Below are 18631 nucleotides of genomic sequence, written 5' to 3'. Positions count from 1 at the left end.
GGGTGGGCACCCCCCCTCACCACCACCATGGCCAGGGATGGGCACCCCCCCTCACCACCACCATGGCCAGGGATGGGCACCCCCCTCACCACCACCATGGCCAGGGGTGGGCACCCCCCTCACCACTACCATGGCCAGGGTGGGCACCCCCCTCACCACTACCATGGCCAGGGTGGGCACCCCCCACCACCAGGGGTGGGCACCCCCTGGCACCCCCCACCACCACCACCATGGCCAGGGGTGGGAAACCCCCACCACCAGAGGTGGGCACCCCCCTCACCACCACCATGGCCAGGGGTGGGCACCCCCCACCACCAGGGGTGGGCACCCCCCTCCCCACCACCATGGCCAGGGGTGGGCACCCCCCCTACCACCACCACCACGGGCAGGGGTGGGCACCCCATCACCACCATGGCCAGGGGTGGGCACCCCCCCTACCACCACCACCACGGGCAGGGGTGGGCATCCCATCACCACCATGGCCAGGGGTGGGCAGAAAGCAGGTAAATGCACCGCATCCTTCCCTCATTCACAGTGGCCGCTGAGCAGTAGGTTTAGCAGCGGCGAACACTGAATGAGATGGGGCCACGAGGACTGGCAGCGCTCAGTGAACCACGTTTTCGGAGCCATTCCTCTGGGCAGAAGCCACTGTCGGTTGTTCAGGATAATGAAGTGTCTCCCCCCCACCCCACCCACCCCCTGCGTCCTGTAAGAATGAAAACACTGACTCCCAGAACCGGCTTGTAATCGATACCCGTAAAGGAACGGACTCTTCAGACACTTCCCCTTTCTGGCAATTAGCCCATTTTTTTTTAAATTTTTTTTTTGAATCACGTTGTTACCAGAACTAATGCATTTCCAGGAACGGGAGGGGGCGGAGCTCACAGCAAACAAATATAAAGCGGACCCAAGTGCCTGCCCGTAGAAGAGGGAGTCGTGATCAGCCAGCTCATCGACCCGCACACACAAACTTTATCGACTTCTTGCAATACATTTAAAAGGGCATTGATTTGGAAGGAGCCAAGCAGACGGAAAGCCTCCTTCATATTCTTCTCCCTCAAGCTCATTACACTCGAGGCTGCAGCGCTGAGCGGCGGAGAGAGAGAGAGAGAGAGAGAGAGAAGCCCGACGGTGAGATGGGCAAACTTTGCGTGACTGTGGGAAAGTTTGATGGGACCGCTGGGGTGGCGGTGCAGAATGGGATTCGGAGTAAGTGGGGGGGGGGGGGGGGGCACGGCCCTAGATTCAGAGCCAGAGGGTACATTCTCAAGCCTTCTCCACGGCTCTGACCCGCAGATCCTCTCCCATCGTTGAACTAACTTTTCTCGCCTTGCTTGGAGTTGGCGTGGCATCGTTCCACTTTCTCGGGCACGGGGCTCGATCGTTGACTAAATGTGTCTTTTTCATGCTCTTAACAGGCGCTGGACACCCCATCCACAAGCTGCTCTATGGTTTAACAGAAGTTTTTGAATTCTCCCGGAACTTCCAAATTCAGGACTTGTCTGCGATGGTAACGCACAGTAAATTTGACGGGATGAGCCGTCCTGTCGATGCGCCGGCCCAGAGATTGTCTTATCGACTGAAAACCTTCTCCTCCAAAAGCGAGTACAATCTGATCGTGAACACCGTGCGGAAACTCAAGGAGAGTGGCTTCTACTGGAGTACAATGAGCGGGGCGGAGGCGAACATCCTCCTGAGCTCGGAGCGGGTGGGGACATTCCTCATCAGGGACAGCTCGGACAATAGGCATTTCTTTACCCTCAGTGTTAAAACAGAATCGGGAACCAAAAATCTTAGGATACAGTGCGAAAACTGCTTCTTTTTCCTGCAAACGGACCCCAAAAGCACTCAAACGGTTCCTAAATTTGACTGTGTGTTAAAGTTGATTCACCATTATATGCCTTCAAAATCTGCAGACTCAGGGAATGTGAAAAGGGTCTACTTCATTTATTCCGGAGGGGATAAGATTCCACTGGTGCTGTCCAGGCCTCTGTCATCCAGTGTTTCAACTCTGCAGCACCTCTGTAGGAAAACTGTCAATGGACATGTGGAGGTATCTGGCAAAACCCAAGAACTACCGTTGCCTGTCAGACAGTTTCTACAGGATTACGATGCCCCGGTGTAATCCTTCAATTGCCATACAAACTCTCACAAAACCATCTGGCCACCTCGGTTGGATAATCTAAGCTTGAAGAAACAGAAACATTTGCACTCTTTTTTATTTATGATAAATTTCAATAATTTATAATAAAATGCACTATTTTTAATGACATTTAATCTGCAAGCTTCGTTTCTGAAATATGTGTGCTTCTCCAAATAATCCTTTGCAACCAACACCATTCAAGTTCCTACTGGAGGCATCTGTCCCTATATTTGCTAGCTCTTGGGATAACTAACCGTATAACAGGAACAATTCAGTCATCTATCTGACCTCAGCCCCTACCCTAGAGGGGCTACTGTTAGCTGTTAGAAAAGTAACTGTCCTAATGACTTTTAGGGAAGTGTCCATTATAAAGCATACAAACTACATCCATGATGTTAGCTGTCTTAGGGGGTATCAGACTTTCTAAAGTATATTAAGATCGCTTTATTAGTATATAAATGGCACTGCCCAATTGTAGCTGCTTTTTAAAAAAAAATTGTATTAGTGCTGCATTCTTTGTGGGAATATTTCTACCACAAGAAACTTAACAGGCTTGTTTAACAAAAAAAGAAGTCCTGCAGTTTCAAGATTGGTTCCTACATGATGATTTGTTAAACCAAATGTTAAATCTTATTTATTTTTGTGTGTGTGGACTTTATTCCCTGGAGCATAGAAGAATGTGGGGAGATTTGATACAGGTATTTAAAATTATGACGGGAGTAGACAAGAGTAAATGTAGACGGGCTTTTTCCACTAAGGGTAGGTGAGATACAAACCTGGTTTAAGTGTGAAAGGGGAAAAGCTTAGGGGGAACTTCTTCACACACAGACTGGTGGTAGTCTGGAACGAGCTTCCAGTTGAAACGGTATATGCAGGCTCAATTTTAACATTTAAGAATTTGGTCAGATACATGGCTATGGGTTGGGTGGAGTTCAGTGGGACTAGGCAAAAAAGTGGTTCGGCTCAGACTGGAGGGGTCGAGGTGGCCTGTTTCTGTGCTGTAATCGTATGGTTCTACTTGGTATGATGAGACTTCTCTGAATCAGGCAGACAATTGACACCCAATCAAAGGACCTGTCTGCTTTCACACATTTATTTCCTGTACTATTCAATTTGTGGTCAGAGCTTCTGCGTAAACACTTCATCATGCTTTCTATGAATAAAAGCTATCAGGTAGTTGGGCAGAGATGTGTGAGTAATTCAATGTAGGTAGCATGTTTTACAACAAAGTTCTGTATTTAATGCTGATTGCCAGAAAAATCATTAACTCTCTTGACTGCATAGAGTATATATAATAGGCTTCAATAGAATCCCAAAAAGACATAATTGCAATAACAAAAGCATTCTAAACTGTGCATGTGATTCCACTAAAATCCTGTATGATTAGCACATACTTTAATCCACATTTTCAGTAGAAATTTCAGGGAAGTGGTTTATGTCCTTGCCAAGTGTTAAGATTATAACTACAGCTTGCACTATAAAATGAACACCGTTAGATCGGCAGTGGAAAGGGCGCTTCATCAGTTGGTAGTTATTCCCCCCCCCCAACAGTTGAAAGAGTCCACGTGGATGATCGTATTAAGATCAATACTGGTCACTCAAGCCCTCGGCAATGTAATCCCCTTCATTTAGGGCGGCAGTATCAGTCAGAAGTGGCTTGATGGAAATATGTGCTTTTGAAATCAATTGATGCCAGTAAAATCACTTGCCATTCTCTGCACAAATGTGAATGACTGGGAATGCTGATAAATTTAAATAGTTGTGGTTGCGTGGTTTGGTTGTGTACACTGCATTGTGCTGTAACAATATATCATCCAATTTAACAGACACTGGAAATGTACAGACATTATGAAATCTCTATTTGAAATTCTTCATTTTCCTGGAGAAAATTATAGTCAAGTCGACATTTAAAAAAACATCATTAGTAATTACATTCATTTAATTACGTCCGAGTGAAGATATAAAAGTTGGTTCAAATGCAAAGCATGACTATGTATACAACCCTGTAATGGTGATAGACACGCTGCTTTTCTTGTATAAATTCAAGGACAAATTATTAGTCTTGTTTGCTTTCTATATTTCACTAGTGATCAATGTATTGAACACAAACGTAGTGCTAGCGGATGTGAACAACCCACACCCAAGGTCTGTTTTTGACCTGGCTCCATTCCAAACAGACGTTAACTGACAGTGAATTCTATTACAAAATGATTGCTTCCCATCATGTTAAATTGCATTAACCTGCTGCATTCAATTTCTTATGATGTTGTGAATTCAGCATCAATATGCCAGTAAGAAGCTTTGGGTAACCTAGTAAGGTATTTATTGACATACACAATGTTTTCCACTGGAAAAAGAATATAGGATATTCTTGAGCGAATTTTGAGATTAATATCGCGGAGGAAATAAAATAAGAAATGATGGTTTCGGCTGCTCAGTTTCATTGTGGCACAGTGAGGTAAGTAACATAATAGCTTCGCTCAGTTATCATTCTTTCTGAGATAGGATTCCAATTCTCTTACTCACGTATATTCAAGGTGAATTATCTCCCCCCCCCCCAAAAAAAAAAGATACAAGAACATGCCTATTGTCTTAGTGAGATTATCCAATGAGCATCTGGAATGCAAACTCATTCTTATACCTTCGTCCAAATAGCTGATCTCACTCAGAGTGTTGTTGGCATTCTGCCATTGGCATTTATTAGAGGCTGTGATCAAAACACAAGTGATCCTGGAACAGTGTGTATGGCTGCATATGGTGTCTGCTCAGTTCATTCACACATTATTTGCTATGGTTCACAGATTTACATTGGTGAGACTAGGAATATGTATGTGGAGTACATGGTTCACAATGCCAACATTATTTCACATCTTCAGTGGAGATGGGGGCTGAAGAAAATCAATAAAATCGTGTCCAAATTCCTTGCAGATGTGAGAAGAATGGAACTTGAATGATAGGTATTCAGAGAGATGGACCGGAAAGATCTGGATCTACTGGTGAGAGAGTGAGGTAGAACAGTAGAATTAAAACCAGGGTTAAAATGCCTAAATGGCCTTTAGAGTATGGGTAAATCTAACAAGTTGAGATCAAAACTCCCCAACACTACTGTTGTTTTTCATGGTCACCAGATGATTGGCACCTGTTATTCGCTCCTCAGCCCTTCCAAAAAAAAACCTCTGAACTGTTTTGACCCCAGAAGTGTGCAGTGATTGATAACCGGCACAGAACTAACAACTAAAATGACATTAGCTCCCTTCGAGCTATGCAAAGCATTTGGAATCTCATAAGAGTTCAGTTCCCTGATATCATCTACAACTCAACAACTTGGAAGGGAGGGATCCTTTGACGTAGTTTTACTACTCTGTCCGCCCTCCATCGTTCTGTTACCATAGCTGCAAAGCGAATGTAAGCAGAGCTGTTTATTCATGGTAAATGCCAGGAACCGCAGTAAAACACTGTGAAACTCTATAGTCTCCGCTATGTCATGCAACTGCTGGTTTTTAACAGTTCAATAGAGGGTTGTCTCAGTCTTCAAAACGCTATTTTCTGATGAATGTTGCCCATTAGTAGATTTATTGAGTGCCTTCAGGTCTCAGCAAACTGCAGCGTTAAACTTGTTAAATATGCAAGCATATTTAATATAGAACTTTTAAGTGATCTCCATAATTGTGCTTCAGGGGACGAGGGGGAAATAAATCTTATGACTTACACACATCTACCAATTGCAGATTTACTTTGAACTATAGAACTTAAACAAGTGGTAATATGGAAAGTTCAGAGCAGACTCCCAAGTATTTGGACATCTCCTTGGAAACTTTTTTCTCTTGTCCCGAACCAGTGGGTGGGGAAGGGCTCGATTCACGCATTTCCTGTTTAGTCATGAAACGTGCAACTGGCTGCCCTTGTAAAGGACCTCCCTCTGCCATAAATACTGGGAAAGCTGTTGTGCGTTAGGTCAGCTCAGAGCTAATTTCTTTCATCCCAAAGTTAAGAGGTGGCTGGAGTTAAAGCAGCTTCTATCAAGCTGTATTTAAAAAAAATATATATAAACACTTCCAACTTGCATTGATGTAAAAGCAGCAACATTCCAGCACAAGGTTTTTACATGTCCAGTAAAACTCCTGGTGTCTGGCACCCATGTGGGATTAGTAAATGAGTGTATTTTCCAGTTGCTTGTGCGATTAGGCAGGTGTGCCAATTTCAAACGTCCGTCCCAGTTGCTCGAATTCCAGATAATGTGCTTGTCCTGATATGTTTCCTCCATTGTTTATAGTATATGATTGACTACTGTACATATGGAGCTGCCCCCCCCCCCCCCCCCACCCCCCACTGATGATTCATATCCTATGACTCCCTCCTGTGGTCCTGGGCCATAAAGGTTGAGCCACCTCTCCCTTCCCTCCACTCCTATGCCTGGATCCAGGCCAGCCAGGTTCTTCTGTACATTATTATATATAGAGAATTTAGGTTAAAATGGCTTAAGTTAAAATGTGATGATTAATCATAAAAAGGGAAGCCAGAACGGACAGGGAGCTTACTAGCAGCCAAGGACAAAAGGTTCAGCTGGATATGTTTTTTTAAACATATCTTTTCATGGTCATAGTGAGAGACATGCAGGAGACAAAAGATTGATAAGAAGGGTGAGAAACAGAATTTAGTGTATGTAGAGTTCGCAGCGTACGTAACGAACGTGATAATTAAAAATGCAGTTGTACTTAGGATGCTTTTGCAATACTAACCAATTAAAACAGTATTAATAAGAAGGGGAAGGGCAAACAATAAGGGTATAAAAATCAATGCACTGTATGTATCGGGGCTTAACTGGTGAGAAGCCAGTTGAGTCCAACTCTGCAGACTTGTAAATAAAGCTTGTCGTGTCATCAGTTTTAAAGAGACTCATGTGTGAGAAGTTTTATTTCTGACATACATTAAAGCCTATCATTCCCTCAGCCTAGTCTCTGTGGTTACTGGTAGGGCACTACAGAGGTTTTTACTGCATATAGTCCACAGGGCAATAAAATTATTAAATAAATGTGATGTCTTTATATTTTTGTATTCACTACAAATAATAATATTTTGTTAAAGGTGTGTTTCATGGGCTAGACTTTTAGTCTTTGAACTAGGTTCAGGTCCCAACTTGAACACAGAAATCTAGGCTGATGTTCAGGAATAATTCTGAGAAATGTCTAATTATTTCCATATTTCCTTCTGACAAAGAAAGAGGCCCATTCAGCCTGCAATACCCAAAAGTGCTGGAGAAATTCAGCAGGTAAGGAAGATCCATAGGAAATGGTAAGCAACATTTTTGGCCTGAGCACTTCATCCGCAAACAGGACAAGTGCAGGAACTCAGCAGGTCTTGGAGAGTCCATTGGAGGAAAATTTAAAAAAATGTTTAGGCCTCAGCCCTTCTTCAAGCTATGAGCAAAAAGCAGACAGGTGCTGGCGTTAACAGGCTGGCGATAAGGGAGGAAAGGGCAGGGGGAGGCATAGAGACCAACAGACAAAAGGTGTCAATTGGATATGGAGGGGACACAGGAGAGAGGAAAGGTGAGCATTAACTGGGGGAGGATGGGTTGTTTTTGGCTCTGTGGAAGCTGATCTGAGGCAAAGGAGACAGAGGGAAAAGGGAAGAGAGAGACAGACAGACAGAGCTGGAAGAAGGCAGACAAAGAGAAAGATGGGAGGAGTTAAATGGAAACCCGGAGAGGTCAGCATTAATGCCATTCAGTCGAAGGGTGCCCAGATGGAATATGAGGTATTGCTCCTCTAATTTGTGGTTGGTCTCAGTCTGGCAGTGCATGAGAACATGGTTAGGTATGTCGGCAAAGTAATGGGGCAGGAAGTTGAAATGTGTGACCACTGGGTGATCGTTTCTATTATGTCAGACAAGGCTGAGTGCTCAATGAGAAGTAAATACCATCCTTAACTGGATGGCATAAACATTGACTTCTCTGGTTTCCGCCTCCATTTTCCCCATGGTCTCCTTTCCTCTAGCTCTGTCTCTGTCTCTCTGTCTCTCTCGCTCTCTCTCTCTCTCTCTCTCTCTCTCTCTCTCTCTCTCTCTTCCTTTTCCCTCTGTCTCCTTTCCCTCTGCTTCCACAGAGCCAAAAACAAAACTTCCTCCTCCCCCTGCCAATTCTCAATTTTCCTCTCTCCAGCATCCCATTCATATCCAAATAGCACTTTTTGTCTGTTGGTCAGTAGTCCTCCCTCTGACCATTCTTCCCTTCTCTCCACCCTTTTAAATTCAGGAGCCCTCCCGCTTTTTACTCATACCTTGAAGAAGGGCTCATGCCCAAAATGTTGTTTACAGCCTCTGGCTTCTTCCCACCGTTCGAAACATACCTCGGTTGCAGGTTAATGGGGCATAATTGGGTGGCACAGACTCATGGGCCAGAAGGGCCTGTTACCACGCTGCATGTCTAAATAAATAAATAGATAAATATCTTTACCTCCTATGGATCCTACAAGACCCGCTGAGATGCTCCAGCATTTCTATGTTTTTACTACAATCACAGCATCTACAGATTTCACTCAGGAATCAGGTAAAACAGGTAGATGACCGAATAAAAAGTCAGGGAGAGGAAGAAGAGAGGAGTGGGAGAAGAACAGGTTAAAAGGTGAGTAAAAGTTGGATGCAGGTGGCGGGAAGAAGAAAATGAAGTTGACAATTGGTTGCATGAAACCAAGAGAAATAAGTTGGGTAGCTCTGTGATAAGAGAAATAAGGGAAGGGATTGGGTGTGAAAGTTGGCCTGCGCTGTAATACATAAACAGCAGAACACAGTAGAACCAATTAAGCATACAACAGGTTCTTTATTCAATCTTGATAATGCTAGCGGGAGTGAGGACTACAAAGAAAAAGTTCAGTAACTTGTTCTCTACACTGAGCTCACTCAAAGCATACAGATTGTTCACCCTGTTGTGTATGCATTCACACAATTAAGGCTCGGAGATGTGATGCTTTCTCATCCTTTACTTCTTTTAGATTAACATGGCTACTGACACACAGGGTTATATATATGGAAGGGTGACATCATGACATGGGGGTCATGATATCCAGCAGAGGGCAGGGTTATACCAGACACTCTTTCCACCCCCCCCCCCCCCCACCCCATCCAATAAATGCTGACTTGGCCCCTTCGAACTAATAAGATTACATCGGGCCCAGGACTACAAGTGAGAATTAGAATACATCTCATGAGTAGTTATAAAAGGGAAAGTTTTTAACAATAGTCAGGGCACATAGTCCTTAAAGGGTTCAGGTAGCCTCTTTCTCTTTTGGACTGCCTCGACATGGTGTGCTGTGCCAGTCCTTGCTCAGGACCTCTAGATAGTTGGGTTGGCGGTTGAGTCGGCTGCGACTGCCTGCCTTCGCTGCCCTCCTGGCTGCGTGTCTCAGTTGCTGGACTCCTTTCTGGTCTCCTCCACTCCGCAATCGGCCTGAGGGGTGGGATGGTTGGAGCAGGCACGGCAGGTCTTGTTCCTCTTCCTCCAGTTCATGAGGCAGTTCATGGACCTTAGTGTCAGTCAATGCTCATAATTGGTCAATTACAATCTTTCCCCACTAGAACAGAGTATGAACAGGGACTCAATTTTTGTAAGATTATTCCTACCACCCATGGGTCTTTATATTATATTGTCTATAATCTTGTATCAGAACTCTCTCGCCCACTTCCAATGTTCTAGATGAGGTTTGTGGCGATGCTGTTTTTTGCAATCGGAGAGCCAGATCTGGATGAGCTGTAGACAGCCTGGTCCACAGGTTGCGGCTAAACATTAGTTCTGCTGAGATGCATTTTGTGGTAGAATGCAGTGTGTTTCTGTACCCCAATAGGAAATCTGTGATTTTGTGAGTCCAGGAGGCATTTAGAAGATTCATGGTTTTCATTGCTTTTTTGAAGGTTTGTACAAAACGTTCTGCCTCCCCATCAGTACTTGGATGAAAGGGTGCGGAGAAAACGTCTGATATTGTTGTCGCGCATAAATATTTTAAAATGTTCTGATGTAAACTGAGGCCCATTGTCCGTAACTAATTCATGAGGCAATCTGTAAATGGCAAAGATAGCTTGAGGACAGTCAATCGTGGGATCTGCTTTGGTGTTTTTCAGCTGTGGAACTACTGGCCATTTGGAGTGTGTGTCCACAGATATTAGGAAAGTCTCACCCACGAATGGTCCAGCAAAGTCTACATGAATCTATTGCCAGGGTTTGGATGGCCATTTCCATGGGTTAGCTTCAGCCTGCGGCATTTTTGGCTGCATTGTCTGACATACTTTGCATTCTCTTTCTGTTATTTCAATGCCTCTGTCTATGGAGGGCCACCAGATATGCATCCAGGCCGGTGCCTTCATTCGTACCATTCCTGGATGGTGTGGTGCAGTTCTGATAAACTAGGTACTTTGCCATTTGGCTGGAATAATTGTACGGGGTGCCCCATAGTAAACATCCTTTTGCGACTGGTGGCGTGTGTGGTAAGGTATTAGGTCTTCTGGGATGACTTCAGATTGAAGTATAGGATCTTGCTTAATGTTGCCTCTTTTTGGGTTTCCTTTCCAATCATCTGGGCTGTAATGGGCAGTTGTTGAAATTGTTCTTGGTTGATGCCTGTTGCCTCTACTGTCCATTTAATAAGTTCTTCTCGTTGTTTTGACTCGGGTAGCGGCATGCATAATAAGGCAACTGCATGGCTGTTGAGTGTTCCTGGTTTATGTTTTATATCATATTTATATGCCGCTAGTAGCACGGGCCCATCTTTGAATACTGGTCGCAGTCAATACCTTTGTGCGCCCCAGGATTAAACTAAGAGGCTTGTTGTCTGTGATCAGAGTGAATTTTCCTCCGTAAAGATATTGATGGAATTTTTTTTACACCAAAAATTATTGCCAATCCTTCTTTTTCTAGTTGGGCGTAATTGCGTTCTTCTGTGGTTAATGTTCGCGAAGCATTCGCTACTGGTTGCTCACTTTTTTCTGTGATTTGGGATAGTACCGCTCCTAGTCCCACTGGTGAAGCATCCACAGATAGTGTAACTTCTTTACTAAGGTCGTAGTGGATCAGCACCTTATTTGTTGACTTTAGTATTTCCTTTAGTTGATCGACTGTGATTTTAGTTTCTTGAGTAATTGGTTCAGCGGACTGCATAATGTAGACATATTAGGGATATGTTTTCGGTAGTGATTAACAAGTCCGAGGAAGGTCTGTAATTCCGATTTGTTGGTGGGTATGGGGCCTTGCGAATGGTTTCTGTTCCTGCTGGATTCATTCGCACCCTCTCGTTGTTGATTGCAAACCCAAGATATGTTAATGACGGGCGCATGAAGATACATTTGTCCTTTTGTAATCATAGATTAGCCTGTTGTAATCTGGTTAAAACCTTTTCAATGTTTTGTAAGTGTTCACTGTCGTTTTGGCCCGTGTTAATGATATCATCTTGGTAACACCCAACTGAGAGTGCATGTAGCAATTTGTCCATTGTAACTTGAAAAATCATAGGTGCTGCTGACCTTCCATAAGGCCAGTGTGTACAGGTGAATAGTCCCAGATGGGTATTGATTGTCACATATTTCCTTGATTTTTTTTATCCAATTCAATCTGTTGATATGCTTGTGACAAATCTGTGAATTTTTGCCCTCTGTTTCATGCTTGGAACAATTGTTCTGCCTTGAGCATAGGGTGTTTGGGCATTTTGAATGACGGATTGATGGTGACTTTGTAATCGCCGCAAATGCGAATCTCACCGTTTGCCTTTTGTACAGGTACGAAGGGCGCTGCCCAATATCTGTATTGTATCGGTTCTAATATGCCTTCATGTTTTGTAATGGTTGCATTTAGAATTTGTGAAGAAAAAGTTTTCTGGTTGGTGATTGTCTTTCACACAACAGAAGCATTGTTGGTCTAGTTGACCCACATCCAAGTTGACTTTCGCTGACCTTTGGCGGCGACTGCCCATCTTCGCTGACCATCGGTGGCGACTGCCCATCTTCACTGCCCTACTTGCTGTCTGTCTCCATTTCTGGACTCCCCACTTTTATACATCTTTTGGCAGGTGTCTGTGTGAGACCCTACAAGCTTCACTCGAGTTTCACACAGCTGGCGATTCTTGTTATTACAATAAAATGTTGGCTTATGGTGTCTGCAAACAGCTGGGAAATGTCAGGGTGTCCTTATTCTTGGTTTATTTACTTTTACTACATTCTTAGAGATGTTAGTTACTATTTCACGACAGCACAGGGAAGGTCATGTTAGAAGGCAACTACATTTCCACAGGGTTACAAGGCAACTATTTTCTCACCCAACTCATTAACCTTTTGTTAACCAATTCTTTCATATTGGGAGCTAAGGAGACAGAGGGGTAAGGAAAGAGAAAGACTGGCAGAGAGGGGTTTAACAGAAATTGGAGGTCGATATCAATGCCATCTGGTTAACTGAAATTGGCCCATTCGATCTATCAAACTTATGCCAGTCTGTAAAGCAAACCATTTGCCATTAATTATTTTGCTCACTATGTATTAATCCTACATTCTGATTAATCCCTCCTCATCCTGCACACGCCACCTCGCCCCCTCCCCCACCAGAATCTACCACTTGTAAATACAGTTGGGGCTATTTTGCACTAGCAAATTAACCCACCCATGGTATGTCTTCAAAATGTGGAAGGAAATTGGAGTACCCAAAGGAAACCCATGTAGTCACATTGAGGATGAGAAGGTCAGGATTCAACCTGGATGGCATGAGGTGGTGTTATATAAATGTTGGCTCTCTCCTGTCATCATTTCAGAGAAAGGCAGGGAAGTAATCTTCAGTATCCTGGACAATATTTCTTTGAAAAAGACAATTTTGCCATTGAAAAGCAAAAGAAAACTTGCAGATGGAAACATGAAATAAAATCAGAAAATGTGAGAAACATTCATTAGATCAGGCAGCATCTGTGAAGGGAGAAGCAGTTTCTGTCTCAGGTCAATGACTTTTCATCAGAACCACTTGCTGAGAGGCCATAGCTTTTTTTTTTAACTTTTTAGTTATTATTGCAAGAAGCTTCGACAAACTGGTGTTCAGAACAAGGAGTCATTGTCTCCGGATACAGGATACAAAGATTTGGGAGAAATCTCTTCATATTGATGGTACCGAATGTATGGAATTTGATCCTATAAGGAGTTGTAGAGGCCTAATTGCTGTGTGTATTTAAGGAGATAGATACATTTTAAGATATAAAGAACATGGGGAAAGTATGAGAATATGGTTTTGAGATAGATGATCCTGTTCAATATGGAATGGTAAAGCAGTCTCAAAAGGCTAAATGGCCTATTCATGCTCCTATTTTGTACATTTTTATTTGTCTTAACATTTTAGGGTATCACATGTTTCTATTTCAACAACGGCATCGCTGGTGTGTGTTGCCTCTTTCTGGTGAATGTCAGAAACTAATTACCCCTGGGCTAATCAATTAGAGATGCACAAAGAGGTGAATTTTTGAAAGCTTGAAAAATTGAGGGTCCTGTGGAACTGGCGCAGAAGAACAGTTGAGGCTTGTGCAGATCAAGTCAAGTTTATTGTCATCTGATTGCACAAGTCCAACCTGACAAAACATGTCCGGCCCTCAGTGCAAAACATGCAGAAACACTAGATATAACACCCATACAGACAAACAATACACATGCAGGACAAGTAAACTGGCAAAAAAAAATTGAGGAAAATTAATTTTAAAAATGAAAATAAATAATAATAATAAAATAATAGGTTAAAAATATGTAAGTTTAAAATTGTAAAAGTAAATGTTCTCTGAAGTAACACAAAAATCTTTGGTGAAGATGGGAGCAAATATTTAACCAGTGGTTGTGCTTTGCTCATAGTAGCTGTTTGAATAAAGTTGTGTTTGAATAAAATGGCATCACTCAGAATGAAGAACTGGTGAATGCTGCTCACTGTTGGGGTGAGTTTCTTAAAATGTCTCCTTATCCCAGCCCTGGTCAGAGGCTTTATCTGTAAACTTGAGTGAGCTGGGGCTAATTATCTATATTTTATTGTTCATCTCTCAGGTGGTTCCGTGGAGGGGGAGGAACCTGAGGATGCAGCGATGGTTATATGTTTTCGAAGAATGTGACTGAAAATAAAGTAAAATGAAAGTGAAATTTGTTCAGTAGAAGAACAGTATAGTATTTTTCATCTTTGTCTTTTAAACTGTTTATTCTTAATGCAAGTGTATTAGTTAGGCATAAGTCTCAAGCAACTGGAAAATACACTTATCCGGCATCTACCGAATACCAGGGATTTTACTGTAAATTGCATACCCACTGTTACAATCCTGTCCAATTCACAAACTACTGTTTAGAAAAAGCATTTTATAATGTTTTCCCTGCAGAAATGGCAAGTATGAAGGAAGAATTTTTAATTTTGTTTTTTAATCGTACCTTAACTTGTCAATCTGTAACTTCTGGGAGGTGGGGAAAGGCATTTAGGCCGATATTTGAGCTTATAGAGGATGTCAAAGCTTACATCTGGTTTACTGTTAAAGTACTTTTTACAGTAAATGCTCTTAACCACATTTTTAAAAACATGTTATAGTGCTATGGTAACTGCAAAAGTTTACTGCAAATTGGAATTGAAGAGAAGGAATCAAGCCATCGTCAGAGGGAAAAAGACTAAACAGATTTCTCAGGGCACACTTAGAATTACTAATATTTTAAGCGAGATTCCAGTAAAGGCTTCATCTTATGGGAAGGTTTGTTGTAGGTTGACCCATCATTTGGGTCAGGATTTTGCTGCTTATTGTTTCTGGAGATAAAATGAGCTGCAATGTTTCACTCCTGGAGCAATGGCACCTGAATTATTTTTCAACAGAGAAATAACTGAGATTAGCTTTCACCTCATCCCTGCTTTGGGATGGTTCAGATTAGAAATCTGTTATGTTATAAAATATATATAATTAATCAGAAAAATATATGGATCTCAACTGTGGCAACATCCACAAAACTTTTGCCACTGCTCTTTGCAGGACATGACTATCTGATGTAAATTATGTTTCTAAGCTCTCTTCTAAATTGCATGCAATGTCAGATGCTGCGGGATTGTATTCGAATAATGACGTTTCATCTTCTTCTCTGTTTTCTTGGTCTTGTATCAAACTTGTCCAGGGGTTTCTAGTTTGGAGAATCTGAAGAGAGAGAGACAGACAGCAGGGATAGGATGCTAGTGAACAAGGTAGCTGGAATATTGACTGTACCTTGTGAATCAGAGATGAGAGAATAAGGGAACTGTAGAAAAGGGGAAGAAGTATGAGTTTAGGTACATCTCTGCAGATTGCTGCCATTTCAGTAATGGTTGTTCCAAAGGTTCTAATGACACCTCCCAACTCAGTCTATCTCCAGTTCATTTCTACATATCACAGGTCAAACTGAGATGTTTGACGATGAAATGTTCCTTCTATTGGTACTCTCTGTGGGGAACTTTATCAGGATGCCCAAGCTCTTATCTTATCATCTGTCATCCTTCCTTACGTTGCCTCTTCAGGTTGGGAAGCTATGGCTGATGAATCTCAAAGACCCTTTACTTGTACAAAGAGCCCTGGACATAACAGGTAAAACCCTCCCCACCGTCAAGAACATCTACAGGGAACGCTGCCATCGGAGAGCAGCAGCAATCATGAAGGACCCACATCACCCAGCACACGCTCTGTTTTCGCTGCTACCATCGGGAAAGAAGTATACGTGCCACAAGGCACGCACCACTGGGTTCAGGAACAACTACTATCCCTCCACCATCAGACACCTCAATGACAAACTCATTTAAGGACTTTATTGATTTTTGTTTTCTCTCTGTATTGCATAGTCAGTTTGTTTACATTTCTTTATTTCTTTAAATGCGTATGTACGTTGAGTACAGTTTTTTTTTTGCACAGAAATCCTGTTCTTAGGGACAGGATTTCTGAGGATTTAGAAAAGCATAGTGTGATAGTACAGATTCTATCACCAATGTGTATATGTACATATGTACAGATGGTAGTGTAGGATGACTGTGATTGGCTGAGACCTACTGGCAGGTCTTAAAGGATTGATCCTAGCCAGACCAGGTCATTCTGGACTGGTCGACCTACTTGAGATATGCTCCTGTCTTTTAGTTAATAAAAGTCTTGGTTTGGATCAACAAGTCTTTGGTTCTTAGGACGCGCATTACACATAGTCTACTCAGGGATATTCAGCTTGGCTTTGTTAGGGGCAAGTTGTGCTTCACGAGTCTGAGTTTTTTGAGGAAGTGACAATATAAATTGATGAAAGTAGGGCAGTAGGTGTGTCTATGGATTTTAGTAAGGTATTTGATAAGCTCCTTTCAGAAAGTCATGAGACACAGGATCTATGGAACCTTAGCTGTGTGGATTCAGAATAGGCTTGCCTGCAGAAAGCAGAGGGTAGTAGTGAATGGAATGTATTCTGCCTGGAGGTCAATGAGTTCTGCAGGATCTGTGCTGGGACCCAGGCTCTTCGTGATTTTTATAAATGACCTGGATGAAGAAGTGAAAGGATGGGTTAGCAAGTTTGCAGATGATATGAAAGTTGGTTTTGGAAAGTTGTTGACCAGCCTTTCTCAATAGGATTCCTACACCCACCAACCCCCCACCCCCCCACCGCCCACCATCCTCCACAAGCACTACAGCACGTTTAAGGAGGTCCACAGAGTGAATCATGTGTTTTATTTAGTCAGTAGGAGATCTTCTTCTTCAGCATGATGCTGAAACAAGCAATGAAAGATCTCAACAATGAAGACGCTGTTTACATCCGGTACCGCACGGATGGCAGTCTCTTCAATCTGAGGCGCCTGCAAGCTCACACCAAGACACGAGCAACTTGTCTGTGAACTACTCTTTGCAGACGATGCCGCTTTAGTTGCCCATTCAGAGCCAGCTCTTCAGCGCTTGACGTCCTGTTTTGTAGAAACTGCCAAAATGTTTGGCCTGGAAGTCAGCCTGAAGAAAACTGAGGTCCTCCATCAGCCAGCTCCCCACCATGACTACCAGCCCCCCCACATCTCCATCGGGCACACAAAACTCAAAACGGTCAACCAGTTTACCTATCTCGGCTGCACCATTTCATCGGATGCAAGGATCGACAACGAGATAGACAACAGACTCGCCAAGGCAAATAGCGCCTTTGGAAGACTACACAAAAGAGTATGGAAAAACAACCAACTGAAAAACCTCACAAAGATTAGCGTATACGGAGCCGTTGTCATACCCACACTCCTGTTCGGCTCCGAATCATGGGTCCTCTACCGGCATCACCTACGGCTCCTAGAACGCTTCCACCAGCGTTGTCTCCGCTCCATCCTCAACATTCATTGGAGCGACTTCATCACCAACATCAAAGTACTCGAGATGGCAGAGGTCGACAGCATCGAATCCACGCTGCTGAAGATCCAACTGCGCTGGGTAGGTCACGTCTCCAGTATGGAGGACCATCGTCTTCCCAAGATCGTGTTATATGGCGAGCTCTCCACTGGCCACCGAGACAGAGGAGCACCAAAGAAGAGGTACAAGGACTGCCTAAAGAAATCTCTTGGTGCCTGCCACATTGACTACCACCAGTGGGCTGATATCGCCTCAAACCGTGCATCTTGGCGCCTCACAGTTCGGCGGGCAGCAACCTCCTTTGAAGAAGACCGCAGAGCCTACCTCACTGACAAAAGACAAAGGAGGAAAAACCTAACACCCAACCCCAACCAACTAATTTTCCCTTGCAACCGCTGCATCCGTGTCTGCCTGTCCCGCATCGGACTTGTCAGCCACAAACAGGCCTGCAGTTGACGTGGACATTACCCCTCCATAAATCTTTGTCCGCGAAGCCAAGCCAAAGAAGAAAAGAAGAAGGAGAGAAATTCAGAAGAAAGCTATTAAGTGACTGTTTCACAGGGAAGGGGGCCCTAAACTTTGAGCAGAGTCTTAAAGGGGGCCATAGCCAAAAAAATGTTGAGAATGGCCGGTGTAGAACATATTTTTAGGTTATGACAAGATTTAGACAGGAGGGAGAGTTGGGCGGAGAAGAGGCAGATGGAGTTCAATCTGGGTAAGTGTGCATTTTGGAACGACTACATAGCTAATGGAAGGATTCTTAACAGTATGGAAGAGCAGAAAGATGTTAAGGGTTGTAAGGTAAAACATCATGAGATGGGAATGTGTAAGGAGTTACCCTGTACAGGGCTGTAACAAGATGTGAATGCATCCTTGTACTTACAAGATAAGAGAGACATTGATGGATTGAGAGGCAGGAAGCTAGCAGGGAAAGGATAGCAACAGTTTTAGTCATTGGACAAGTAATGATATGATGATGTTCTAAGCATGTATCCAAGGGTATAAAAAATCACCATTTTGCTGATAACGGCAGAATGCATTCTCCGACTAACATTGTTAGTCGCAAGTGTTACAATCCGGTAATAAAGAACAAAGAACCCTGATTTCGACTCAGTCTGGTGTTTGTCTCACTCATTCATGAACAAAG

At 43.2% G+C, this 18631-nt stretch overlaps 1 protein-coding gene across 1 annotated transcript; it reads left to right on the top strand.

Annotated features, from left to right (window-relative positions):
• Positions 1-1005: 1005 nt before the first annotated feature.
• On the top strand, positions 1006-2272 carry socs3b (suppressor of cytokine signaling 3b). The gene is made up of 2 exons (XM_069929992.1): positions 1006-1131; positions 1419-2272. The coding sequence occupies exon 2, from the start codon at positions 1508-1510 to the stop codon at positions 2123-2125; it is 618 nt and encodes a 205-aa protein (XP_069786093.1). The 5' UTR covers positions 1006-1131; positions 1419-1507; the 3' UTR covers positions 2126-2272.
• The last annotated feature ends 16359 nt before the right edge of the window (positions 2273-18631 follow it).

This window comes from Narcine bancroftii, chromosome 3 (genome assembly GCF_036971445.1).
Source record: "Narcine bancroftii isolate sNarBan1 chromosome 3, sNarBan1.hap1, whole genome shotgun sequence".
NCBI lineage: Eukaryota > Metazoa > Chordata > Chondrichthyes > Torpediniformes > Narcinidae > Narcine > Narcine bancroftii.
The sequence above is the reverse complement of the archived record's forward strand: the minus strand, read 5'-3'. Positions and strand labels throughout refer to the sequence as shown.

Coding starts and splice junctions, on each gene's coding strand:
- socs3b (XM_069929992.1), top strand. CDS start 1,508: ATGGTAACGCACAGTAAATTTGACGGGATGAGCCGTCCTGTCGATGCG.